General features: G+C 48.1%; 8 protein-coding genes across 8 annotated transcripts; 5 read left to right on the plus strand and 3 right to left on the minus strand.

Annotated features, from left to right (window-relative positions):
- Positions 1–691: 691 nt before the first annotated feature.
- FOMMEDRAFT_135236 (20S proteasome subunit) lies at positions 692–1,700 on the minus strand (the record flags this gene model as incomplete). The annotated part of the gene is made up of 5 exons (XM_007268173.1): positions 692–917; positions 977–1,135; positions 1,203–1,458; positions 1,518–1,615; positions 1,672–1,700. The coding sequence occupies 5 exons, from the start codon at positions 1,698–1,700 to the stop codon at positions 692–694; spliced, it is 768 nt and encodes a 255-aa protein (XP_007268235.1).
- A 2,800-nt stretch (positions 1,701–4,500) lies between these two features.
- On the minus strand, positions 4,501–7,252 carry FOMMEDRAFT_125499 (cysteine peroxiredoxin). Its single transcript, XM_007268174.1, has 9 exons — positions 7,061–7,252; positions 6,857–6,971; positions 6,736–6,795; positions 6,559–6,651; positions 6,238–6,474; positions 5,938–6,175; positions 5,807–5,868; positions 5,091–5,744; positions 4,501–5,012 (listed from the first exon to the last, which is right to left on the minus strand). Exons 1-6 carry the CDS (start codon positions 7,195–7,197, stop codon positions 6,143–6,145), a joined length of 675 nt encoding a protein of 224 aa, XP_007268236.1. The 5' UTR covers positions 7,198–7,252; the 3' UTR covers positions 4,501–5,012; positions 5,091–5,744; positions 5,807–5,868; positions 5,938–6,142.
- A 235-nt stretch (positions 7,253–7,487) lies between these two features.
- FOMMEDRAFT_110406 (phospho protein phosphatase) lies at positions 7,488–8,859 on the minus strand (the record flags this gene model as incomplete). The annotated part of the gene is made up of 6 exons (XM_007268175.1): positions 7,488–7,778; positions 7,836–7,954; positions 8,015–8,154; positions 8,205–8,348; positions 8,403–8,434; positions 8,488–8,859. The coding sequence occupies 6 exons, from the start codon at positions 8,857–8,859 to the stop codon at positions 7,677–7,679; spliced, it is 909 nt and encodes a 302-aa protein (XP_007268237.1). The 3' UTR covers positions 7,488–7,676.
- Positions 8,860–9,260: 401 nt separating this feature from the next.
- FOMMEDRAFT_169174 (uncharacterized protein) lies at positions 9,261–11,111 on the plus strand. The gene is made up of 3 exons (XM_007268176.1): positions 9,261–9,311; positions 9,369–10,866; positions 10,924–11,111. The coding sequence occupies exons 2-3, from the start codon at positions 9,384–9,386 to the stop codon at positions 11,016–11,018; spliced, it is 1,578 nt and encodes a 525-aa protein (XP_007268238.1). The 5' UTR covers positions 9,261–9,311; positions 9,369–9,383; the 3' UTR covers positions 11,019–11,111.
- Positions 11,112–11,249: 138 nt separating this feature from the next.
- Positions 11,250–14,314, plus strand: FOMMEDRAFT_125508 (Nop domain-containing protein). Its single transcript, XM_007268177.1, has 12 exons — positions 11,250–11,524; positions 11,579–11,719; positions 11,791–12,066; positions 12,111–12,251; positions 12,310–12,499; positions 12,563–12,695; positions 12,789–12,964; positions 13,025–13,126; positions 13,182–13,682; positions 13,741–13,955; positions 14,022–14,080; positions 14,147–14,314. The coding sequence occupies exons 1-9, from the start codon at positions 11,366–11,368 to the stop codon at positions 13,307–13,309; spliced, it is 1,446 nt and encodes a 481-aa protein (XP_007268239.1). The 5' UTR covers positions 11,250–11,365; the 3' UTR covers positions 13,310–13,682; positions 13,741–13,955; positions 14,022–14,080; positions 14,147–14,314.
- Positions 14,315–15,489: 1,175 nt separating this feature from the next.
- FOMMEDRAFT_89093 (uncharacterized protein) lies at positions 15,490–16,648 on the plus strand (the record flags this gene model as incomplete). The annotated part of the gene is made up of 5 exons (XM_007268178.1): positions 15,490–15,680; positions 15,777–15,858; positions 15,930–16,282; positions 16,349–16,445; positions 16,514–16,648. 5 exons carry the CDS (start codon positions 15,490–15,492, stop codon positions 16,646–16,648), a joined length of 858 nt encoding a protein of 285 aa, XP_007268240.1.
- A 1,021-nt stretch (positions 16,649–17,669) lies between these two features.
- FOMMEDRAFT_88338 (armadillo/beta-catenin/plakoglobin) lies at positions 17,670–18,713 on the plus strand (the record flags this gene model as incomplete). The annotated part of the gene is made up of 8 exons (XM_007268179.1): positions 17,670–17,768; positions 17,837–17,908; positions 17,972–18,081; positions 18,134–18,195; positions 18,255–18,374; positions 18,428–18,507; positions 18,560–18,628; positions 18,687–18,713. 8 exons carry the CDS (start codon positions 17,670–17,672, stop codon positions 18,711–18,713), a joined length of 639 nt encoding a protein of 212 aa, XP_007268241.1.
- Positions 18,714–18,818: 105 nt separating this feature from the next.
- On the plus strand, positions 18,819–24,398 carry FOMMEDRAFT_21435 (assimilatory sulfite reductase). The gene is made up of 10 exons (XM_007268180.1): positions 18,819–21,452; positions 21,529–21,620; positions 21,693–22,584; positions 22,646–23,061; positions 23,117–23,634; positions 23,684–23,805; positions 23,864–23,934; positions 23,983–24,031; positions 24,086–24,111; positions 24,166–24,398. Exons 1-3 carry the CDS (start codon positions 18,944–18,946, stop codon positions 22,164–22,166), a joined length of 3,075 nt encoding a protein of 1,024 aa, XP_007268242.1. The 5' UTR covers positions 18,819–18,943; the 3' UTR covers positions 22,167–22,584; positions 22,646–23,061; positions 23,117–23,634; positions 23,684–23,805; positions 23,864–23,934; positions 23,983–24,031; positions 24,086–24,111; positions 24,166–24,398.
- The last annotated feature ends 171 nt before the right edge of the window (positions 24,399–24,569 follow it).

A 24,569-nucleotide genomic window follows, 5' to 3' on the forward strand; every position in this document is an offset into this window, starting at 1 on the left:
TAATAATAAATGAATGAAACGCGGTGGTCCACTGGTCCACTGGGACTGCAGCAGCATAGCTCTCGGATGTCGGCTATTCGCGCCACGTGTCGATCCACGTGTGCCCCAGGTAGGTTCACTCAAAGAATAATATTCACGCCGCATCCTGTTCTGTCCTGTTCTGTGTGCCCTGGACTTGTCTTCGGCCTTAGAACGACCCTGATCTCTGCCGTCACCACCGGTTAGTCGTGCGCGTGTCACCAACACGAATTTCTCGTGTCAACATGCAATGAACGTTCCTTTCATTTCATCATTAGATTCCTCCTATTCTCTCTATCCAAACTTTCCCGCTGCGCAAACACCTCATTTGCTGGCCTCCGTGCAACGTTTCTGTCCTCTACACGTACCCGCGCTCCAGTTACCCTGCTCTCCAGCTCCTAATCAGTCAAAAAAGAGGCTCGGCAAGTCCAACCGATCGGCCACCGCGTTAATATCCCTATTCCCCCGCGCGTCCCCAGACGTAACGTGAGCTTGCAAGCTTAATTTCTGGCTGGAGTAATCCATGTGTAATAGACCTTGTCGACGGAAATTGGACGCCCCCTGATAGCACTAAAAGTCACGCGTTGCGTGGCTGAGCAAAGCAAATTAGGCTGAAAAGCTTATATTCCCCCTAAACAACGTACAATAGCGTCCGCGTACTCCATATCATCACCTACAATGCAAGATAGTCCCGAACTTCCTCCTCCGAGAGCTTACGGAATGTCGGCTTCGGCCGTCCCGACTCAGCGCCCACTTTCTCTGCCTCGAGTTCTTCTGCCGTAGGAATGGTAACGACTCCGATCTCTATCGTCTTCTCGGTCATCTGGCCCTCAAATCCTTCCTTCAGGGTAAGAAGTGCGGTGTGTATGGCATCTTCTAGAGAGATATCATCATTGTATCTTAACAATAGACCACAATGAATCAGCGGACAGTAACAAATTAAGTAAAACACGCTGACCGTTTCTCAAGGAAGGTTTTCGCATTTACCATATTTTTCCCTATTGCACTAGCCTTCCAGGCCCAGAACGAGCCGGATGGATCTACCTGGTAGAGCATGGGTCCTCGGTGTGAGTCCCAGCCAGCGACCAGGAGCGAGACTCCGAACGGACGGATACCACTGTCAGCACACGAATCAATTGTCAACTCTTTCTGTTGCTTCGTAAACTCAAACAAGAGGTGCTTACCCAGATTGCGTTGCTTCCTGCATCACAGTTGCAATCTCCTGAGTTAATACGCGCGTTGGTGGGTATTCACCGTACACCTTCCAATATGCTTGTGCACTTTTCCGGGCCTTAGCCACAAGCACACGATAGTCCGGACCCATCCCCGAGTAGACGATACCGATATTGGGACATATGACACATACTTTGTCTAGCATGGAGGAGTCAATGAGGAGAGAGGATGATTTCTTCTCGGTCGCAATTACAATGCCGTTCGTTGCTGAATTAGATCAGTAAGATAAGGCGCCATAGAGCACTGTATCAAGCAGCCAAGCACACCCTTAATCCCTAGACTCGTTGTTCCCTGGGACACTGCGGCGAGAGCGTGCTCGATTTGTACGAGTTTGCCGCTCGGAGAGAAGACGGTAAGAGAATAACTGCATTACGTCCGAATTAAGCAATGACAATAATAAAAGAACAAGTGAATATGTACCTATACGCTCCACTACCAGCATTTGCCATCGTTGTGAATGTCGTTAGAGAGGTAAGGAGGAAAGCAGCTTTGGATGGTGTTCGTGACGCGCGTCGCAGGAGGACGCGTTTCCTTCAGGGTCGTGTCGGCTTTTGCCGAACTAATTTCCCATCTGCCAAAATGCGCCTTTGCTGTGGTTGACCGCGATCTCGCACTCCTGGTCTGTTACTGTCGAGAAGAATCAAGCGGACGATCAATCTCAGCTATGCCGCTAACTCTGGTCTAGTCTTCTGGGCTGTTCTCATCCATTTTCAAATCTTGGTTGCTTTGGGGAGCAAGCAGCTATTGGCTTGTCTTCTGGCTGCGGACTGGGCGGTCTTCTATCCGTCTCAATTTTCACTGTGCTTGCTTGTGCTTCTCCATTCTGCGCATCCGGACTCGGATAAAGTCGCGTCGCTCAGCGAGTGGCAACAAAGCATATCCGCTCTTAACGGCACGCATGAGTCTTTATCTATCCATTTACAACTCATCTTGATACAGTCTTCGACATGAGTCCGCGCTAATGTCAATGAGGCAACATTGAATCCTTTCCTGATAGTCCAGCACGCCATTGGCATTTTCTCACAACAGAGTTCTGAAACCATATATTCCGGCAACATCCATAACCTGCTGCATGGTCTGGAACAGAGGATTGGAAGCAGCTATTGAGACAATGATGCCGTATACCGGCTCTGGGAGAATGTGGCCACTTCGTCCGGGCTCTGAGAACGTCCGTCGCGCGTAATGTCGCTTTAGCTCAGATAACTTCACCAGAGAATTGGCGGCTGCCTTCTGGTACTAGACGGCCCGTCTTTCCTGTAGAGCGCAATTGAATGGACGGCGAACGACAATGTCACTTTACGTATAGTCGACAGAGTCTGGACGCGTCCCCTGTGTGACAACTCTGCGAGCAGCGCATATGCTTCGCTAGTCCTTCGTGGTACCTGTGGGGACCGGCTGGAGCCTAGTGGATATGAACGCCCGCTTCTCCTGCCTTGCTCAGGATCTCCATATCCTGGGGCCCAAATGCGCGCCATGACATTCAGCGCCCGTTGCCGTCTTGAGCTCCAAATTTTCTTCTACTCCTTTCATTGACGTCAATAGAGGCTTCGTGTGCCTCGGGGAACTTACTGATAAACTCATGCTGGAGCCATTTTCATTAACACTGAATCTGGTCTACATGAGGTACCAGCAACCCTGTGGGCAGGTGCGAAAACATTCTTGCTTCATGCAATATGTGAGCCACCATTCTGGCGAAGCGACTCTCCATGAGGTGCTGGACACAAGGCAGCAGTGGTCCGAACCCTGAGCACTTTTCAGTCGGAGATAAGACAGCTCATCAAACCAGTCGCAATCGCCCACCTGACAGTCTAGTTGACGCCGAAGCAGCGAGACATCAAGACGAAGGCGTCCGTGTTGCCGATTCTCTGTCTTTAGCAACGCCGCTCAGACAATGAATAGACTCTCGTCAGTGATACGGCATCAACGACGGATTACTCACCCCCCTCTTGTCGCGGACAAACTCTTTCCCACTTAAGGCAAACTTCATGAGTTCTTAGCATCTGAAACATCTCGAGAACATAATCTACTGGAATAGCACTTTGGTCATGACCAGCACAAGGCGGCCTCGTTGCCTCAAGCTTCCAGGTGTTTGCACCGTCCGACTCAACGGCCGTCGAATACGTTGTACAAGAGAAAGAACCTCATCGGATACTATTTATTCACTGTCAGGGTTAGAAGGCCACCTTGTTCTGAAAGTATTTCCGTTCTGGTGGATATGGTATCAGACGATGCGAGTCAGGCAGCCACGTGACGGCTCCGAACTGGACACAGGTTTGGCGGGTCCAGCAACCCAGCACGAGTCATGACGACTGCTCCCCAAGTATAATTGCATTATGGTTCAGCACACGGACTACCCTCCTTGAAGACGCAATCCGTGTACGATCTAACCCGCGTGGAGAATCGAACAATGGCCCTGCAGCCTGGCGCTTTACCCGTTCCGACGTCGGCCGGGAGAGTTTGTTCTCCTAATACTTCGATGTGTTCTTTGTGTTCTTCGTGTTCTTCATCTACTCAATGTGATCCACTCGTGACCCCCCTTTCTTCTCAGCCGCCGTGTTTACGTGGAGAAGATGGTCCCCGCGCGACCTCGGACTTCGACTTATTGGATTTCGCACAGGAAGCGGATACGATCCCAGATACGAAGCACGAAGAACGACAAGAAGCAGCCATTGAGGCGTTTTGCAAAGTGATCAACGCTTCGCGGGAGGACGGCGCTGAGGTGGGCCTAGCGGAGAAGCCCTCTAATGTGTCTGCCAGGTCTCGTACAATGCAGACGGGATCATCTGTCAAGCTAGTCCTAATTCTAGTCGGCAGTTTCGCAATGAATCTCCATTTTCCAACTAGTGATATCGACTGCATTGTCGTGGGTAACATCAGCTCTGCGACCTTCTGGACCATGCTTCGGGAGAAGATCCTTCGGTATAAATTTAACGCGAATAATTCCCATGACCAGTATTCCGTTATCCTCAGCCGCATTATCAGTGATGTCTTCATACGGATGATGATCCTTCGCGTTGGAGAGTTCACACTCAACGTGCAGTATTGCACAGCACCTATAATAGCTAAGGAGTACGTTAAATATATTCAGTTCTCCAAACTTACGTGTCTCTGTTTTGCCTAGCTGGTTGAATTTCAAAAATCCAATGAATTATAATAGCCTGTCTCCTGGTCCATCTTCCAGGGTATCGGATGTCTATCACGATCAGATTCGCTTTCGCGAATTCACACCCTCGATTAAGTCATTTCAACTTGCTTACCGGCTAATCAAACTGTTTTGCATCCGGCGTGGAATATATTCCCCTCGTATGGGATTCCTTGGAGGAGCGCATCTGGCAATAATGCTGCGGCGAATAGCGGAAAAATTATCAGGCTCTGTTAGCGTCTTCGAGTATATCAAACGATTCTTTCAAGTCTATTCTGCGTTTCCCTGGGCATCAGAGATTGTATCTTTGACAGATGTAACTTACAAGAGATCCGTTTCAGACCCGATGGTTATTTTATCCCCACAGAGGCCAATCAATAACGTTGCTACTAATGCCACTTTTTTCACTCGGCAAACGATTACCAGAGAACTGTGTCTCGCGTACAAACCGTTGCTCGATGGCACGTCATTTGCGGATGTCTGTGGGAGCGAGGCGAGCTCAGTTGCTAATTTCCTTGATAATTTCAAGGGCTTTGTTAGGATAGATGTGAGCTATTGGGGCAGAAATTGCACAGCGGCCCGGGCCTTACTCGCTTTCGTAGAATCACGGCTTACTCAAGTTCGTCTTATTATGGTTCTTTTTGACTTTAATCTCGATGTTGATATCACGATTGAATATAATGATTGCTTCCCGCAGCTGTTAGTCAACCTTCATACAGCCGATCAACAAGCTACAGTACGACTTTGGCCAGAACGTCTCACCCACTTGTGTCAGGCGATAACAGACGGCAGATCTTCTTCTATGCAAGGGTTCTATCTGCTAGGGCTGCAGCTTCACCAAAGCAAAAAGAGTACGAAACCGATTATCGGCGTGTTACAAGCATTTGAGAATTACGTCCGAACGAGTACATCGTACTTTGATGTGTCGACATGCTTCTTCGGAGTGTCGCCATGTACGCGGGCAGACATAATGAAATGCGGGAACATCGGGTACGATAGGCCTCAATGGAGGGATGACGGTATTGATGAACCCGTTAACCCTGCGGAAGGTGAAGAAGCTGGGACAGGCGCTGCTTCGTATTGGGAAGAAGTCGAAGACGATCGGGATCGTCAGGAGAGTGTCGTAAATCAATCCGTATCGAAGAAGCAACGCAGGGCCGCGGGCGACGTGCAGGCTGGAGACCACGTTCCTGCGGAGAGACTCAGGACGAGTGCTGACGTGTACAACCGCCTGCTGTGGGATCCGCGATATGACGAAGCAGAATATCTTATTGGTTACGAGGATCGGTTTTTGGGGATCAAGGAAATACCGTTGAACAGCTGGAGTAAGGACGTCGACGACGAGACCTTCGTGCGTACTTTTCCCCCGTACCTTGACCGGTCATCGGACACAGGCTTAGCTTCTTGCCGCAGATTCCGTTTCACCGAATAGTGCATTTCCGGTGCAAGACGACAGGAGAAGTCATATGGGACAGGTATGGATGCTCGACATGGTGACCATATGCAGATCCATGACTGACTATTGAGCGAAATTTGCCTTTCAGACGAATGAAAATTGATCGGGTATTTGGAAATGGCGTAACTGCATCTTCGAGTTGACTGCAAAGCATTATACATATCAGGAAGTACAAATGAACGGAAGAAATATACGGATGTGTATTGTTTCGGTACAGATTTACAGCATTGATTTTTCTTATCGCCAAATACATCTTATAATAGCGGTTAATAACTGTTTCCGATGTCAACTCATTAGACCTTAAGTGGGGTGGTTCTCAGATAGGGCTGCATATGAGGAAGCAGATTGTAAGAGGCACGATCTTAATACACCGGTTTATGAAACGAACCTTGTGTGTAGTGAATTCGGGGAACAGGATCTTTGCTTCCTCATTAGAAACGGTCGGGTGGACGATGACATCGTCGCCCTTCTGCCAGTTGACGGGCGTAGTAATACGGTGCTTGTCTCCTAATTGGAGAGAATCGATAACTCGGATAATCTCGTCGAAGTTCCTGCCCGTACTTGCGGGGTAAGAGATTGTGAGACGAATGACTTTCTTAGGGTCAATCACAAAGACCGTGCGGACCTGGCGGTTAAAGGAGTCGGATAAAAGAAGTTACTTGGAACTCCATACAGGGTACGAAGTTTCTGGGATGGAAATTCGACGTACAGTGAACGGAAGACCTTTTGCGTCCCGGTTCGTGGGGTCTAGAGCATCTAACATGTCATACAGCGTAGAGATTCTACGGTCGGCATCTGCGATCTACCGAAATGAGGGGAGTAAAACAGATATATTAAGTTCTCTTGAAGAAACATGAACTGAAGAAGGGTGAAGCAGGGTACATACGATTGGGAACTGGACATCAATCGGTGAAACCTTGCCACCCCACTCTTCGATGTCTTTTACCTGTAAAAGGCAAATCATTTAGCATATATGTGGTGAATCAAAGTACCCTGGCGCTACACACCCATGCCTTGTGGTCGTCCAGGTTATTCGCAGAGATACCGATGACCTTCACTCCGCGGGCTTCGAAGTCCTTTGCACGGCGCGCGACTTCGGCAAGCTCGGTCGTGCATACAGGCCTACATGCCGGATGGAAAAGTCAATTCATCAATCACAATTCCAAGCCACACGAGAATGTCGCATGGCCTTTTGAGAGCAAAAGACGCACGTAAAGTCGCCGGGATGCGAGAAGAGGACGGCCCAGTTGTCTCCGATCCATTCATGAAACTTGATCGGACCGGCAGTCATCTGAGTCTCAGCCTCGAAGTCGGGCGCAATGCTTCCCAATCTGAGAGTGGAGGACATATCTGATTGTCTCGAAACGCACGTACACGAGCTTCGTGGGGGTTTAATGCGCAAGTACAAGGCCCGTGCATGGTTATCACCGACACTTTATAGATGGTGAATTGTGCGTTTCGCTCACACTTGTGTGATACTTTCTCACGACTGCTGAAAGGAGTCAACTGAGATGACTGAGGAGGCGCAGATTGCGTGCTTCACACGCCATCTTGTACGTCCATGTCGCGCTGCACGCTACGCCGGATAGAGAAACATTAAACTATCTGATATCCTTCCTGTAGATTCGTACACTGCAGCGCGAATTAGATTCCTTCTACATAATCCACCACGGTGCAAACCATATGTGCGCACTAGTATACTATTAAATACTTGGCCTTGTCGCCAAAATGCACATGAATGAATGGATAGTGAAAGGAATGCAGCATCTACAAAATATCTGAAATCACCAGAAGACACAGTTGAATCGGAGACAGAAATCCCGACAGCTAGTAGAACGCGACCGTGTGCAGCAGAGGATGTGGATGCTTCTCTTGTTGTTCTTCTAAAATTTTCCCAATGTCCTCGTCCAAGTCGTCTGAAGCTTCGATCTATAACAATAATGCGGACAAGAAAACGCTTGACACTAAAAGCGGATAAAAACTTACAGCTGTTGCAAGATCTAGCATTGCCTTTCCTGCAATTAAAGCTTCCTCGTGATTATCTTTGATCTCAATGTTGATAACATGGACTGGACGATTATATTCTCCACCCTTCGATAATAGATCTAATTTGCATCGTCATTGTCAGTTGCATACGAGACTACGAGCATCACAGAGTCACTTACCATCGCACACTGCATCGTAACATCGCTCTTCACAAGTGATGACTACATCCGCTACGTTTCTGCTTTCCTGCCATCGCTCGGGAGCGAGTTTGATCTTCCGATTGCGGTCAATCATATTCAATATCCCATTTACCGTATACCTACATACATTTCTTAGTCAACGAGCCATCATAATGCTCTGTGGACTCACAATCGTGGATCCTTTGAATTGAGTTCCTCATACATAGTGTTGTATGGTGTTCCGAAGGCATAGATATTAGGCTTGTCAATTGACGGACCCGGTAAACGAACGGCCGAGCCGGTACCCGACGAGACAACGTGGAAGCCAGCTTTACTGAGATGAAGAGCATCAGCGTACCCTCTTGCATACCAACAGCATTTCACTTACGAAAGGACGCTATGGCCCTCCATAGACCGATTCTATGAATTGTAAAAGTTAACGTTTCTGCAGGGCAGGTAATAGCATAACATACGTTGTTGCTTGCACAGACAATGCAGAAGAGTGGCTTTGGCTTGTATTTCGGCGCTACTGGTTGAACTTGTTCTGGAACAGGGGCAGGGACGGGTACTGGCGGATTCTGTGTTTGATACGATGATGGCCCTGCAACGCCCATTGGAGGACTGGTCTGAGTAGCAACATTCTGTGGTATTGGTGGAGCCGTGTAGCCTTGCGCTCCATATGTTTGGGCAGAATTGTATGCACTTGTTCCACTATCTTGTTGTGGTGCGGTATATTGACCAAGTTGAGGGGGAGGAGTTGGTACAGGTGAATTGGAAGGCGGCCTGTTCTGCAAACGGGGGTCTGCACGAGCTAATCGAGGATCCCTGGACCTCCGAGGGTCCATATTCGATACACTCCTGCCTGAAAATTATAGGACCAATAAGTTAGTACGGGCTCAGAGATGAATGAATGCAGCAACAAGGAGAGATTTCAGCAGTATCTAGAACATTCAATGGTCTTCGCCTCAACCCAGAACGAGTTGCTCAAGCGGGTTAATCAGTTTCCACTCTGAATCATCACCAAGAAAGAGAGTCTTATGTTTTATGAAATTCACCTTGGAAAACTAGGCTGCAATTGACTTGACCGAGATACCTGAAGAATGGAAAAGAAAGAAGATGGCCAACGTGTTGAGAGCACGGTCACGTGTACACAATTTAGACTCCGACGCGATTACAGACAGGACCCACACTCATTACTTCATTCCTTTCCCCCTAGTTGTTGTACTTCGTATGTTATCGTAACCTCCTTCATTTCTCACCATCTTTGATACATTATTTTATAAGATTAAGCAGAGAGGTGGGTAGTCTCGTAATACTTCCTGTATTCGACGTGTGTTATATGATATCAATGCAGCTCGCGCAGAAAGACATGGAGTACAGTCTGTACCGGTGGTCGCCTTCTGATGCCGAGATACGCCGGGCTCGCAAGGAGATTGCAGACCATGAGGCATGCGTTGGGCTTCTGCAGGCTCAGATTGATGGACTTGTCCAGCAAGCTCGTCGCATTGAAGAACAGAAACGGAGGCACTTCCAGGCTATAACGAAATGCCGTTCCGTCCTCACGATTGCCAACCGCTTGCCAACAGAACTCCTCGCTCGTATCTTCAACTTCGCCGTTGCAGACGGCTGGACCCGGTGTCCGATTGTCGTATCTCAAGTCTGCTCCTCCTGGAGGGAAGCTTCCAAGACACCCTCCGTTTGGTCCCACCTTTACATTGATTGCGACAAGGGTGACCCCGTGGCACGCTGCAATTTATGGTTGCATATGGCTCAGCAATCATTGTTGGACATCACATTCATGACCTCGGAGCAGCTTTCAGCGATGGATGCTGTCTTAAACGTGATAACCAGCCATTCCTTACGCTGGAGGTCCTTCGCCCTGGAGGCATCAACCGTACAAACAGCCACGTACGTGCTCAGCTGCATTGACACACCCGGCCGCCATCTTAAGGAAGTATCTGTCAAAGTTGGAGATTCGTCACTTGCACTACCTTTGCCCGAGTTTGGTCAAGGGCAGAACCAGCTCTCAGAGCTCAGAATGGCCTTTGATGGTGCTCTGAGCCTCCGGAAAGTCACGCTTACTACGGATATCTGTCAGTCCTGGGTCGGCATGTCGAGAATCACAAGCCTGACTCTCCAGCTTAATGATTGCCAATTTGCTGCTGCCAGGCCCATCCTTGCCTCGGAGATTATTAGAGTTCTGTCTGAGTCACCAAACCTCACGGAACTCAACATCAACATCTCCCGCAAGGATAAACGTGATTTTCAGCTGGAACACGATGATCCCATTGTGCTTCAAGAACTGCGTTCGCTCACCTTGAGCCTCCCTATCCCCTTCATGGCATTTATTCAACACCTCCGTACGCCAATGCTTGAGCATCTTGTCATGCGATGCCCGGATGATCCTTACGGGTTCTCACCAGAGACGACACGCGAGGCTATGCGTCTCTACCTCGAGCAGTCCAGTCCACCACTTAATGTTTTGGAGCTCTATGACGTGGACATCTCACAAGAAGACTTCCTGTTTTGTTTTGACCTGCTCCCAAGTCTGGAGCAAGTTCGGTTGCATGGGTCGGAAATCTCAAACGAAACGCTGGCTCACCTTGGACCTTCCTACGGAATGTTACCCAAGCTATCAAAGATAGACCTTCGCTGGTGCGGCCATGTAAGTGGTGTAGCGCTGGAGGAGATTGCCCGCTCGCGCGCATTGGCTATCGCGAATGGGTCCGAACTGTCGCCCATCTCTGAAGTGACCGTAATTAATTGTTCAGTTGTCAACGAGAAACAGATTGTCAGAATGGCGGACTACTGCATATGTCGTCTCAGGATGCGCGAGGAGGATGATTTCTGTCGTAAGTAGAAAAGAATTGGCACTGCTTTTGGCCTCGTCTGATTCGTTTATCCCGCAGTGCATAGAGGATGTTGCGACAATGCCCGATACAGGTCACGATTTCGATCACGCGTGAAGATGTCAGACGAGCAGGCAGCCCGAATCATTGTCTGACGTTCTGACCCAATTGAAACCCCTTCTCAATGGAGACACGTTTTTGCGTCCAGTGGTGTTTAGACTTTAGAATATATAGAAACTGTTATTGAATTTATTGGTTGTACCACGGCTGTAGTAATTATGTAATGAGGTTATTAAAGATGATGAAAATGGTGAATGGTCACGTGAAGTCCAACGTTATTAAGTCACTAACTAACAAACGCAACTTCTCACATATACCAATGGCTAGTCTCGCTGATGAAGCTTTGGCTGACCTCGATGACCTCGACGATCTTGACGACGTCGGAGAAGACCACGAGGAAGAGAATGGTGAACATGCGCCTCATGAATCAGAGGACGTTGAAATGCAGGACGCTGGGACTGGGTTGGTCCTGGAAGGCGGCGTGAGGCCTGCAGCAGAGTTAGATGCCGAGGAGGTCCAGCAACTAGAGCTTGCAGGTGTTGAAGATGTCCGGAAGGTAGCGAAGCTAGAGGGTACAAAGCGGATGACAGATATTCTCAAAGTACGTCGCATATTCTATTATTTCCAAAGCGTACTCATTTATTATCTTTCCTAGGAAATTGAGCGTTACACGGAAAACCCTAGCTCTGCAGAAACGATGTCTCTACCTCCGCATCTCAATCCCGAATATACCATTATCGTACAGGCGAACAACTTGTCCGTTGACGTCGATAACGAAATTCTAGTCGTGAACAAGGCAATTATTCCGCCTTTATTTGGCTTGGATTCGAGGTATTGATTATTCTTTTATTTTGGTCTCAACTCTAGTTCATCCGAGATCATTATGCCCCCAAGTTCCCAGAGCTCGAGCAGCTCGTTCCCGACCCAACTATGTTCATTCGCTCTGTGCGCGCCTTAGGCAATTCGGACGACCCAAAGAAGGTCGACTTATCCGGCGTCTTACCTCAAGCGGCGATTATGAGTGTCCATATTGCGGCGTCAACAAGCTCGGGCAAGAAATTGGCTGAAAGCGAGTGGCTCGCGGTTCAGAATGCGTGTGACTTGGCGGATCGACTTGAAGAAGCGCGGAAGAAGGCAAGTAAAGTGATTGAGCCGTGTGGATTATGTATATTAACGATTATTTTCAGATCTTTAGCTACGTTAGTTCGCGTATGAACATGCTTGCTCCCAACCTTTCGGCTATCGTAGGAACCACTATTGCGGCGAAACTACTCGGTGTCGCAGGAGGCCTAAGTGCTCTGGCAAAGATGCCTGCCTGTAACGTTCACGTATGTCATAAATCTAGTACATTCTTTTCGACGTCTCGCTAATACTTCATTTACGTAGCTCCTTGGTGCTCAAAAGAAAATCGCTGCAGGCTTTTCGTCAGTCACCCAAAACAGGCATACAGGATTCGTGTTCCAGTCGGAGATTATACAACAGACGCCTCCCGATTATAGACTAAAAGTACAGCGAACCGTCGGTGCGAAGTGTGTCTTGGCCGCGAGGATGGACCTAGAACGTAGGCATAGAGATGGTAATTTCACTCCAACCCCACGTATTTATTATGAGTTTTCCTCACAATGATAACCTTTTTCAGGCAGTTACGGGGAAGAACTCCGAGAGAAGATAGACAAGCATGTAGATAGGCTTGCAGCGCCGCCTCCAGCAAAGGTGGTGAAGCCTTTACCCATTCCTAACGATGGACCGAAGAAGCGACGCGGTGGGAGACGGTACGTCTTTGTCGAAATTCGTCTTCTTCCACATTACTAATGCCTGTGTTACTATTTTATTTTATTTTATTTTATTAATTTTTGTGATCATAGGGCTCGGAAGACCAAGGAAGCTTACGCACAGACGGAGCTCCGAAAGTTGCAAAACCGCATGGCGTTCGGCGAAGCTGAGGAGGAAGTCGGTGCGTTCGATCAGACGAAGGGTATGGGTATGATTGGTGTCGCGAGTGGCAGAGTACGTGCTGGGATGGGCGAAGCACGGAGTAAAGGTTAGTCTTTCTCCTGTCCTGTTTTGAATTCTCAACTTACTCTACGTCTTGTCTAAATAGCCAAAATGTCAAAGGCAAACAAATTACGAACAGCTGCCATCACCCGTTCAGCTCAACAGTCGTCGGGAACGGCGACTTCGTTGGTATTCACGCCAGTTCAAGGTTCGCATTCTTTATACTTATTCATCACTTTTGCGGGCTTACGCTATGCTCGTAGGTTTCGAGATTACGAATCACGCTGCTGCCGCCCAGCGTGTAAAGGAAGCGAACGAGAAATGGTTCGCCAAGGGTATGTTCTCCTTCGCAGGGCAAAAAGGTGGTGCCTCGTCATCAAGCAATACGTGACACACACAACTTTCTGCGTGTTTCTTGTCCGGATTTCGTCAGTATGCCTTTGACGCAGACATGTTAAACGTCCATGCATATTTTGTACTATTATTACAAACACTACAGCGATGCATAGCCTAACCTACTTGTGAATGTTGCGTGTAGAACATAAAAGAATTGCAAATCAGCATGAGGGTAAGAACGGTATGAAAAGGGAACGGAAAAAAATGCTATTTTTACGCTGATCCTCCTGGATGTGCCGTTGCCACCGTCTGACCCGTTGCTGCACTTTGGGAAACATCAATGAACCCAGCCTGCTTGGGATTTTGGAGTTGGCTACGCTTCTTCTGATAATCTCGGATTGCAGACCGAATCGCATCCTCTGCAAGCACTGTAAGCAAAATGGTTAGTTGGCTGGACATGCAGAGTTATTAAGAAGTGAAACGAACTTGAACAGTGTAACTTCACAGGTGGCAGGGCAAGTTCCTTCGCAATTTCTGTGTTCTTAATCTTCCCGGCTTCCTCGAGCGTCAAACCCTTCACTCGTTCCGTCATGTACGAGCTAGATGCAATAGCGCTACCGCAACCAAAAGTTTTGAATTTCACGTCAGAGATGACGCCGTCCTCGTCAACGCGAATTTGGAGTTTCATAACGTCTCCACATCTATGAGAAATTGCCCAAAAATGTCAACAAAAATTGGGCGGCATGCAATATACACGGACAACATACGCAGGTGCGCCTACGAGACCCGTACCAACATTAATATCATTCTTATTCAATGAGCCAACCTGGGAAGCAAAGAAGGCATATCAGATAAAGGCGTAGAAAAACGGCTTAGTAATAAGATGACGCACATTTCGAGGGGACTCGTAGTGCGAGATGACCTTCTCGTGATAGGCGCGTGCGAGTACAGGACGAGCCGCTGGGCGTGCAACGCGAGGGGCGGCGGAGAGGGCTGTTCGTGAAAGAGTGCGAGCTGAGAACATGGTGGTCGTCGATTGTAGAGTGGGAATGTGCGAGAGACTCTGGGCTTTGCTCCGATTTGGAGCCGTTCGTTAATAATATGCGATTGGTCCCCGCGGAGTTTCAATTTGTTCCCACGGTTATATTTCGCTCCAGCCTCTCAGGTTTCGACAACTTTCGAAGTGCTGCTTGTTCGTCACGCTTCCAACTTGTGCCGTTGCAAAACTATCTTGCTTTTCGTTGTAAATCTATTTTACAAGCCGGCAACTCTGAGCACTTGGTACAGTCGGAGATGAGCTTGCGTGTCACCTGCCGACACCAACGTTCGGCCAATCAAATCCGGTAGCCAATAACAACTGATCCTGCATTATCTGACTCGCCACTTATCTGATAAGCAGAATGACAAAAGTTCCGATTCACACAGCACGTCAGGAAAAAACGAGAATCTAGACGACCACGGTACTTGAACCTCCATCACATGTAATCTTCTATTGTATGCAACATGAAAAGCACTACTACCTGTATTAGCATATATACATGAACATTGTTTACTTATTGAGAACAATATACCAGACAATCAACAACCGTTATAATTAGTTCTGCGCTTTTATAAATTATCTGAGCATATGCTCGTATTGGATAGACGAGAAGCCGTCATTGTGGGCTCTTTTTGAGGACGAAACCGGGAGATTCTAATAAATTCTTGTTTTTCTGCGCGTTAGGCACGTGCTGTCGTCTATTGCGGCGCTTCGTCGATCATGTCGAATAGTTGTGGATCGGCGCCATTCACATTCGCACCATCAATTTCTTCCTCACCAGCATGGCACTCTTTGATGTTCCAGGATGGAGCATGCCCTCCGATGTCAAACCTGTATCACACCCGAACTCACGAAAACGGAAGCGCGGTGCTGTCGAAGAACCATCCTCTAATTTGGCGTCCGCGGAAGTAAACGTGGAAAAGCTCATGCAGAAACTGAACAAGCAAGAAAATAGTCCTGTAGGAAACAACAATAGGAAAAGGAATCGCAAAGAAAAGCCTGCTCGCATTGAAGTGGACCGACAGGCAGTCGTGGCGGGACCTGAGGGTACACGGACACAACACAGATCTGTTGATTCTACGCATGAGTTTACCCCGAAACCCAAACACGAGCAATCAAAGAAGAGGGTAAAGGGGAATCGGGATGAGCCTGTATCTGCTCCTGATGATGATGTTGGCTTGTCGGAGTATTCGGCAATGAAACGGGATGAAACAGGAAAGGACGCCTCTACAAAATCGAAAGGAAAGAAGGGGAAGAAGAAGGAAGCCACAAATTCTGACTCCATCTCAGAGTATTTTCCCAAGCCAGAACTCGGTGGCAGCACTGGTACTCATCTGACAAATCTGCAGTCAAAGATGATGCAGAGGCTTGACGGGGCGCGATTCAGGTAAAGTCTACACATTCGATCAAAAGAGCCATTATCTCAATTACGGCCTTGCGGTTGCTTGATTGCACTGTTCCATTTCGCCTGATTCATGTGAAGGTGGATTAATGAAGTGCTTTACAAGTCAAATAGCAAAGATGCCGAGCGCCTGATGCATGAGGACCCACAAGTGTTCGAAGAGGTTCGTGGCACACATCGCGGATACGCTTCTCTGTGTTCTCAATATCAAACCTTTGTATTTTTTACATACAGTATCACGCTGGTTTCAGACACCAGGTCACCTCATGGCCGGCTAATCCCGTAGACCATTTCGTACAGACGTTATCTTCTTCGTACTCAGAACGTTCGGTAATTGTCGACTTGGGATGCGGTGACGCGGAGCTTGCGCAGAAACTCGTGCCAAAGGGCTACACCGTGTTGTCGTTTGATCTCATTTCGGCAAATCCATTCATTGTCGCTGCGGATATCTGCGAAAATCTCCCGCTTCCAGGTTCTGAGATTGTGGACGAAGGCCAAGTCGTGGATGTCGTGGTGTGCTCCCTTAGTCTCATGAGCACGAACTGGCTGATTTGCATTCGCGAGGCGAGGCGCGTATTGAAGAAAGGGTACGTTCAAGCTCCGTCAATCTATTACCGAAGTCTCTTCTGAAGTATATCTTGCTAACTTTCAAGGGGAGAACTTAAGATCGCGGAAGTTACCAGTCGATTCACCAATGTCGACAAATTTACGTCTGTAGTCTCTTCCGTGGGCTTTCGCCTTTTATCAAAGGTAAGTAGAGGCGGCTTTTCGCGGGCCTAGAAGGCATCTCGGTAAAGTGTCTGATATATTTCATGCAGGATGAGCGCAATACACATTTTACCCTTTTTAGCTTCAAGAAAGCCGAAGATTCAAAGGTTCTTGACGATAAAGTTTGGCAGAAAATTATGTCTCGCGGAGATGTCTTGCAACCCTGTGAATACAAACGAAGATGATGAACTTTAATGGCCTCCATGAGCAAATATCAAATGACGAATATGCGGATAAAATAGAGACAGGTAAAGTTGCAAATTACCCTGAACACGACATGTTATTGAGCTTTGATTCAGGCACGTTGGTCGGGACATTTTGTACCCTCTCGCTGGAGTATGGAAAGCCCTACTCGTCCCGCAGCCCAGGAACATATCGTATTATACATAATCACGTTCCTTCAAAGTTTACCCTTGAGATACGCCAAATGTTCGTTACATCGCGGCGCCTAGTTCCGCTATTGGCATACTTTGTCCATCGGGGACTTTCGAGGACTAGCTTTCTATGATAGAGTTGGGCCTGTGAAGTGCGGGGTATCGCTCGAATTCTGTTAAGGCTAAACGTGGATATTTGCAGCATTGCTTGGATTGCCTCCGTCTTTGATGAAAGCAAGTGATATACTCCTGAACAATAATGTCCGTTTGTGTTAAAAAATCAAGATGATGAAACGGGGTGACTTTACACCGCCGACCAACCTCAAGGTTCAATATTGACGCTGCCCCTCGGTAACCGAGTATAAGAAAGAGCCTGGCGGTCAACCGTGTGTGTGCGCTCTGGATAGAACCTCAGGTGTCTATGTACCCAGATGTGAAAGGAATGGTGATATTCCGTTGTATTGATGCTGATATGAGTCTGAAGTTTGCCCTACAATTTACGAGTAGCGAATAGAACCAGGTTCCTGCTTCCAGTAACTGCCGCGAGGTTATATATATATATGTAGTTCCGAGCAGAACTGTGTATATGCCAACAGATCTTTATGGAGGAATATGGAGTTTACGATCAGCCAGAAATTCATAAATATATAGTGTATTTTGAGTGACAAGCATTCATAGCACATGTCCGGGCCGCGTGCCACGCGCGGATCTATCTCTGACCTCCATGAACCTTTACGCTCGACGCCGCGAGCATTCGTGCCACGCTTCCTCGTCCTATCACCATCAATCTCTGCGCATTTCTTAGTTATCCATTCATACTTTGAGTTTCTATATGTCGTCTGGGAAAATAAACGTCCTCAACCATCCTGTTCTGAATGCTCGTCTGTCGCAGCTTCGGCAGACTAGTACATCTACAAAAGAGTTCCGAGAGGTGCGTGATACCATTAATTGAAGTTCAGTCATCTGTTCGTATTTATATGACTTGTGGCTACTGTACAGGGTATCCGTCAGATCAGTACTTTTGTAGGGATCGAGGCAAGTAGGACACTTGAAGAAACATCATTTGAAGGGGTCAGACATGTTGCTTTGGCTTTCTGCCTTCCATATTTGTCTCATGGCATATGTTCTTCATAGAGAACACCAGTAGCCCCATTCACCGGAAGGGCTATCAAGCCAAAAATCGGATTAGCACCTATCCTTCGCGCAGGTCTAGGTATGACGGATTCGATGCTTGATCTCTTTCCGTAAGTCTGGTGAATCGTTTACTGTCTCTATCAATCGTTAACTTGAATGCAGACAAGCGAAAGTTTATCACATTGGTATTTTCCGAGAGAAAGTCAGTTTACAACCCGTAGAATGTACGAGTGTGGTATTATACTTATGATTCGGAGGGCTTATTTTCACATTACCTGGCCAGACTACTCGAAACTTCCGACAGAAGTTACGGTAGACATATGTTACCTCCTTGATCCTCTGATTGCCACCGGAGGGACGGCTTGCGCGGCGCTCCAGATGCTCCTCGATTGGGGTTTATCCAGTAAATATTGTCTAATACACTGAGGTCAAATCCTTCACTAACTCAAATCATAGTCAAGAACATAAGACTTCTTGCCGTTCTGGCGTCAGAGGTGGGTTTAAAGAAACTCTCTGAGGAATTTCCGGACTTGCAGGTATATTAATCTAACCTTGCTTATTGTGTCATCCTTGTAACGTTCTTCTCAGATTTGGGCTGCTGCTGTAGACCCGACTCTCACACCACAGGGTATTGTCGCACCTGGTCTTGGAGATACGGTGAGATTTTCGTCAGTAGCAACACAGAGCTGCAAACTGACACCGCTGGTCATTGTAGGGAGACCGCCTTTTCAATACGCTGTAGTCGGCAGGCCACATTAGTAGAACTGTCAATTGTTGTATTTCTACTGCTTAAATGCATCGATATGAGAGATAATGTAAAATTAGAAAATACATGTCGCTTACGTACACAGAACCATTTGAATCCGTGGTGCTCACCATTGCGCAATTACTTGCATAAAATCTCTGCACAAATCAAAGAATGTCTGCATCGCTGGCTACCCACCCCCAAACACTACGGTCCTACCTGTCCAAATGGCGAGAAATGACTCTCGGGAAACCGCCTCGGCGTTGATAGAGCAAGTGGCTTCAGAGAGCAGCTCGTCAATTTTCGTCTATGACCTTGCAGAACATGCTGGTTTTGGACTTCTCACTAAGCAGGTGAAGGACAATGACAGGATACCTTCAAACGTTGTCGGCCTTCAGACTCGATCAGGAGCAGGTTTGAATCTCGTCGGACGACTTTCAGAAGAAGGGACCAGCAAAGATGTTCACCAGGTATCCGTACTCACTGCGTACACGACACCCAGCGGAGTAGCTGCAATGGCCCCGTCTTTTGCATTTTTCCCTCAGCCTACAGCTTCGAGCAGGGTAGTGCTTCAAGTGCCGACGGTTACACCCGTTGGTCAGACACTTGAGTTATCACCAACGTTGGCACCATTGAACTCGATTCTTGGGAGCCTTCCGGAATCGTTTGCCATCTTGCTGTCGTCTTCTCCACAGGAGAGCATTGATCTTGCTTCTGCCGCATACACGATTGGAAACACGCATGTCGTCCATCTGTTCGACCATTATAGTGCCGGAAGAGAACTTGGCCACCCGCTTGTTAAGCCGGTCGTACCGAAGAACTCGGGTAATCTCGGCGTACAGGATGCGCTCAAGGCAGCTGGCTATGCATTCTTTGATTATGTCGGGGATGCAAATGCGACAGAAGTCTTAGTGCTCCTCAATGGCCCGCTTGCATCGGCAGCCCAGTTCTTCGCAAAGAACAAGTCGGGTTTCGGAGTAATCATAGTCCGTGTTCTCAGACCTTGGGACGAAGCACTTTTCCTCTCCGCCCTTCCAAAGACGGTCGAGTCCGTTCGTGTTGTGGACGAAGTTCTGACGGAGGGCATGCAGGGTGTGCTCTACACGGATGTATTCGCAACTTGCCTTGGCTCGAAGACCGGAAGACCGACTGTTCGCTCCGTCAGGGTTGTACCCTCACTTACACAGAAGTTCCTCAAGTCGCCGTCGAGCTTCGCGTCTTTCTTGGGTAGCCTCGTGCATGCATCTCTTTCATTACCCGCTCAAGACGTAAACTTGAGGAAACTGCTTTTCTTTGAAGCACCGTCGTCCCCGCTTGCGAGCCTTCCGCATCACGTTGTCAACACGTTTAAAGCAAACAGGACCGTCCAGACTCGCGCGATAACGGATTGCGATGTTTTCACCAAACCTGGTGGAATTGCAGCCACCCGGATCATTCTTTCTTCGAACGACGGCGCCAGAGACTTCGTACCCCTTCACGTTCACCTACCATTAGGCGAGGGAAGGGCGCACGAAGAGGAGGCCAACTTCATCGCCGTACTTGACCAAAGTCTCGTCAAATCGCATTCTATTTTAAGCTATACAAAACCAAACTCCGTAGTGCTATTATTTTCGTCCTGGACGAATTTGGAAGTATTGAACAATCTTCCCAGCGAGGTTCTATCAAATCTTCGCGACAAGAGTGTGAAGATCTACACTATTAACGTAAAAGCATTAGAAGCACATGCTAACGCGGGGAACATCATTGGACATCTGGCCTTTCTAAGACTTTATTTAGGTCCTGTGGCTACCGAGGCACTCCTCAGGAAGCTCGCTCATAGCATATACGGGACTTCTAGCGCTTCTCTGAACCTCGATAAGTTGAATGCAAAGGCATGGGCTGCATTAGAGGAGGTGGACATTACCGAGCCGGGAGAATTATCGGCGGCGGACGAGGGAAAAGTTGAATTGAAGTCGTTTGAGTTTAATGCCATCAGTGCCGATGGTTTCGAGCTTGACCAATCGTCTCTGCCGGGTGCACATATTAGTTCCTGGCACGAAGCGGCTCGCCACATCCTCTTTCCCGATGCATTTGTCCCAGCGAATGAAAGGACGACCGAGGAGGAGTATCCACAGAACCCTGCCCTTCGGCCGGAGCTCCCCGAGCGGACTTTCCTTGTAACTTGCAGTGTAAATCGCAGACTTACGCCATTGGACTATGATCGCAATGTCTTCCATCTTGAGTTCGATACTTCTGGGACAGGTCTGAAATATGCGATTGGCGAGGCTCTCGGTGTGCACGGGTGGAACGACACGGACGAAGTCCTAGATTTCTGCAAGTGGTACGGCGTGGATCCCGACCGCCTCATCACTATTCCAGTTCCGGGTGCAGAGGGAAAAGTGCATACCCGTACTATTTTCCAAGCGCTCCAACAACAGATCGACCTATTCGGCAAGCCACCGAAGAGTTTCTACGCGGACCTTGCCAATCATGCCACCTCGAAAAACGACAAGTTAACACTGCAGTTTGTCGGGTCTCCAGAGGGATCGTCCATGTTCAAGAAGTTATCTGAAAAGGATACTGTTACGTTCGCGGATGTACTTTTGATGTACAAGAGTGCGAGGCCAAGTATTGAGGTTCTGTGTGAGATGATTGGAGATATCAAGCCGAGGCATTATAGTATTGCGAGCGCGCAGAGCGTTGTTGGTGATCGGGTGGATCTGCTTGTGGTGACTGTTGAGTGGGAGACACCTTCAGGTGAGATTCTTATCTCATATACTTAATCTAACGTTGAATGAACTGCTTAATTTATTGATTCGCTTTTGAACAATAGGTTCGCCACGATTCGGTCAATGCACACGATACCTCGCTGGGCTTAAAGTAGGCCAAAAGGTCACCGTCTCGATCAAGCCAAGTGTCATGAAGGTCAGTCTCATCTACCTTTCATTCTTCGCTTATCTTGAGACTTATTTCATTATTTCATTTTACGATCTCCAGCTTCCCCCAGACGACATGCAACCCCTCATCCTCGCCGGACTCGGCACAGGCGCAGCTCCCTTCCGCGCCTTCCTCCAACACCGTGCTCTCCTCTCCTCACAAAACAAACCCTCCGGCCCCCTCTTCTACTACTTCGGTTCCCGCTATCGCTCAAAAGAATACCTCTACGGAGAAGAAATCGAAGCCTTCATCCTCGACAAAACCATCTCACACGCGGGACTCGCCTTCTCTCGAGACGGTCCTAGAAAGGTGTACATCCAACATAAGATGCTCGACGACGCGGAGACGTTGGTAAAGATGTTACATCGCGAGAAGGGCGTGTTTTATTTGTGTGGGCCGACTTGGCCAGTGCCGGATGTGTTTGAGACGCTTGTAAATGCGTTGGTGAAATATAATGGGTTGACCGAGGCTGAGGCGGCTGCTTATTTGGAGGGACTAAAGGAAGAAGAACGTTACGTACTAGAGGTTTATTAGCTATTCGGTATAACAGACAGTTCGTGCCAATACGCTGTTTGTAAACTACATGTCTTCGTGCAAGTACAATATAGAGCCCTTACAGTTCATTGTAGTGAATCCTCGAAACAGAGCAAGAAAGAGAAGAGAGACGCAAGCCCAAGAAAACACAAGAAAGAACAAGACAGAGCGAGTAAGAGCATTAGTATTGCTTGTGCTTGCGAGCCAACCGATACCAATACAGGAGCCCGCCAACGATCCCCAGTCCGACGACGACGACGACGACAATAACAGCGATCGCTTTCCCCTTGCTCAGATTGCCGATATTGTGACTGCATGGGAACGCATCATCACAGGGTTTACCGGATGGTTTGACTCGAGCATATGCTCCAGGGTCCAGAGTTGTGTAGAACGGGTCTGACGAATCGTTCATGACATGCTAGTCCAAGTGCATATTTAATGTACGCATCTAGGATAGAAAGGGGGGAAGTTTAACGTACCAGTGCAGATAGAGTGAGCATCGGCGAATTAATATCCAGCGCAGGCTCCGTTTCTGGCCAATCATTCCGAATGTCGAAGTATCGATCTTGCTTATCCGGTCCACCAATAATAGCTCCGTACAGCACGTACGCCTCCTGCGGGGGCTCAGTATCAATTTTATTGACGTCGTTGCCACCACTCGATATTGCGGAGTGTGGGTTTTGTGGAGAATTGGGGGAAGAGCCAACAATGTACGGGCAGGACATTGGGTTCTTTCCTAGTGCGTAGTTGAATTGAGAATTGGCGAAAGAGGTGTAGGCGGATTTTTTGGAGTCCGTGCTTGCGAGTGGACTGTACATATAAAGCAACATTGCGGCGTTGAGAGCCGGGTTTAGCGAAGCATCGTTCGAAACTTTGTCATAATACAAGAGCCCGCCTGCATTTATAAAATTCAGCACTTCAGACGTAGAAGACAAAGTCTATTAACCCACCATGGGTAGAAGAAGCTCCACTCTTTCCACTGAGAATGCCGTCAAAGTACTTCTCTGCTTCGCTCTGCCACCTAGAGAAATCACCACCGATGTCCGGACGCGATGAAGTCAATTTCGAGAATAAGACAACTATGCCAGGTGTCTTCGTGTCCCAATTGTAAGCATCACCCGGTTGCAGGACACTATTTTTGTAAAGGTTCTCTGCCTGGTTGTAGTAATCCGTCGAATTCGTAGCCACGGCAAGCATGAGTGCGGCCATTGTCAATTCGTCATGATAATCGGACGAAGCGTACGAGACAGCGATCGTCGGCACAGAATTCTGATACAATGTTTGGCCACCCGATGCATTTTCCGCAAAATCATAGAGGGTCTTAGCATGCGCAAGAAGAGTCGACGCATAGGATTGGTTTTGGAGGGAAGCAGGACCCGAAGGACTGGACGAAAATCGCTGTCCAGAGTACAGAGCAGAACATGCGGAGAATGCGGCTGACGCGCCGGCTGCTGCATCCGTTCCAGGACTATATATTCGTCAGTGACGGGGTAAGCGCATACAACCGAGATTCTTACTGTGTGTCGTTGATCGGGTATGAAAATCGGGGAGTAGGTATATCCCGGTCTCCTCCCCAATAATTATCATCTGTTCTAGGATCACCAACAAGAATAACGAGCGTCCTGTTCGATGGATGAGCCTAGGTAACGAGGTGTTTGAATATAAAAATTGATTGAGGTAGGTCAGCGTGACCATACATTCATGAGCCAGTCGAGTCCCCATCGTAACGTAGAATCCAAATAAGCCGTTTGGTTTGCCAGGTCATAGCCTGTCAAAATGTTATTCGTTTATTAATATGAAAGCCGGTATGTGATACCTTTCCCGTATTCCATAGCTCCCCAACAAATAGACATTAATGCAAAACTCTTTCAATGAGATTAGTCTAGAGACAAAGGGACAATTTAGAGATAAGTCCGTACAAGAGGAAAAGTAGCCTTGATATAGTCTAGATACGAATCGTAAAAGAATGCCACCCGCATCAATACATGAAAAGACTAACCTCCGGCATCATAATAACCTCCACTCAAATTAAGACCCATGTCTTGTCCATCGCCGAGGGAACTATCGTTCCTCCAGCTGACACGGTTTGAGGCTGGCAATTTACCTGAGCGCTGCTCATCATAAAAGTATATCACGTTTCCCAGAAGATTGGACCACTGTTTGTTGGGGACCGAGTTGGAACCGGTGGGCTTTGAGGTGTCACTAGGACTTGGAGGGAGATATGGCGGGTTTGGAAGAGGCAGCTGAGCAAGGGCAAGATGGACGAGAGCACAGAGGTGGAAGAAAAGCAGAGTCATAGCTATCGTGAAGAAGGGAGCGGAGACGACGAAGATGAAGGGATATGTGCGGCTGGCACATGCATTGTCTGCATGGTGTTCGGATGGCACACTGACACTGTGACAG

This window comes from Fomitiporia mediterranea, assembly GCF_000271605.1.
Source record: "Fomitiporia mediterranea MF3/22 unplaced genomic scaffold FOMMEscaffold_8, whole genome shotgun sequence".
In the NCBI taxonomy this organism is placed as follows: Eukaryota; Fungi; Basidiomycota; class Agaricomycetes; order Hymenochaetales; family Hymenochaetaceae; genus Fomitiporia; species Fomitiporia mediterranea.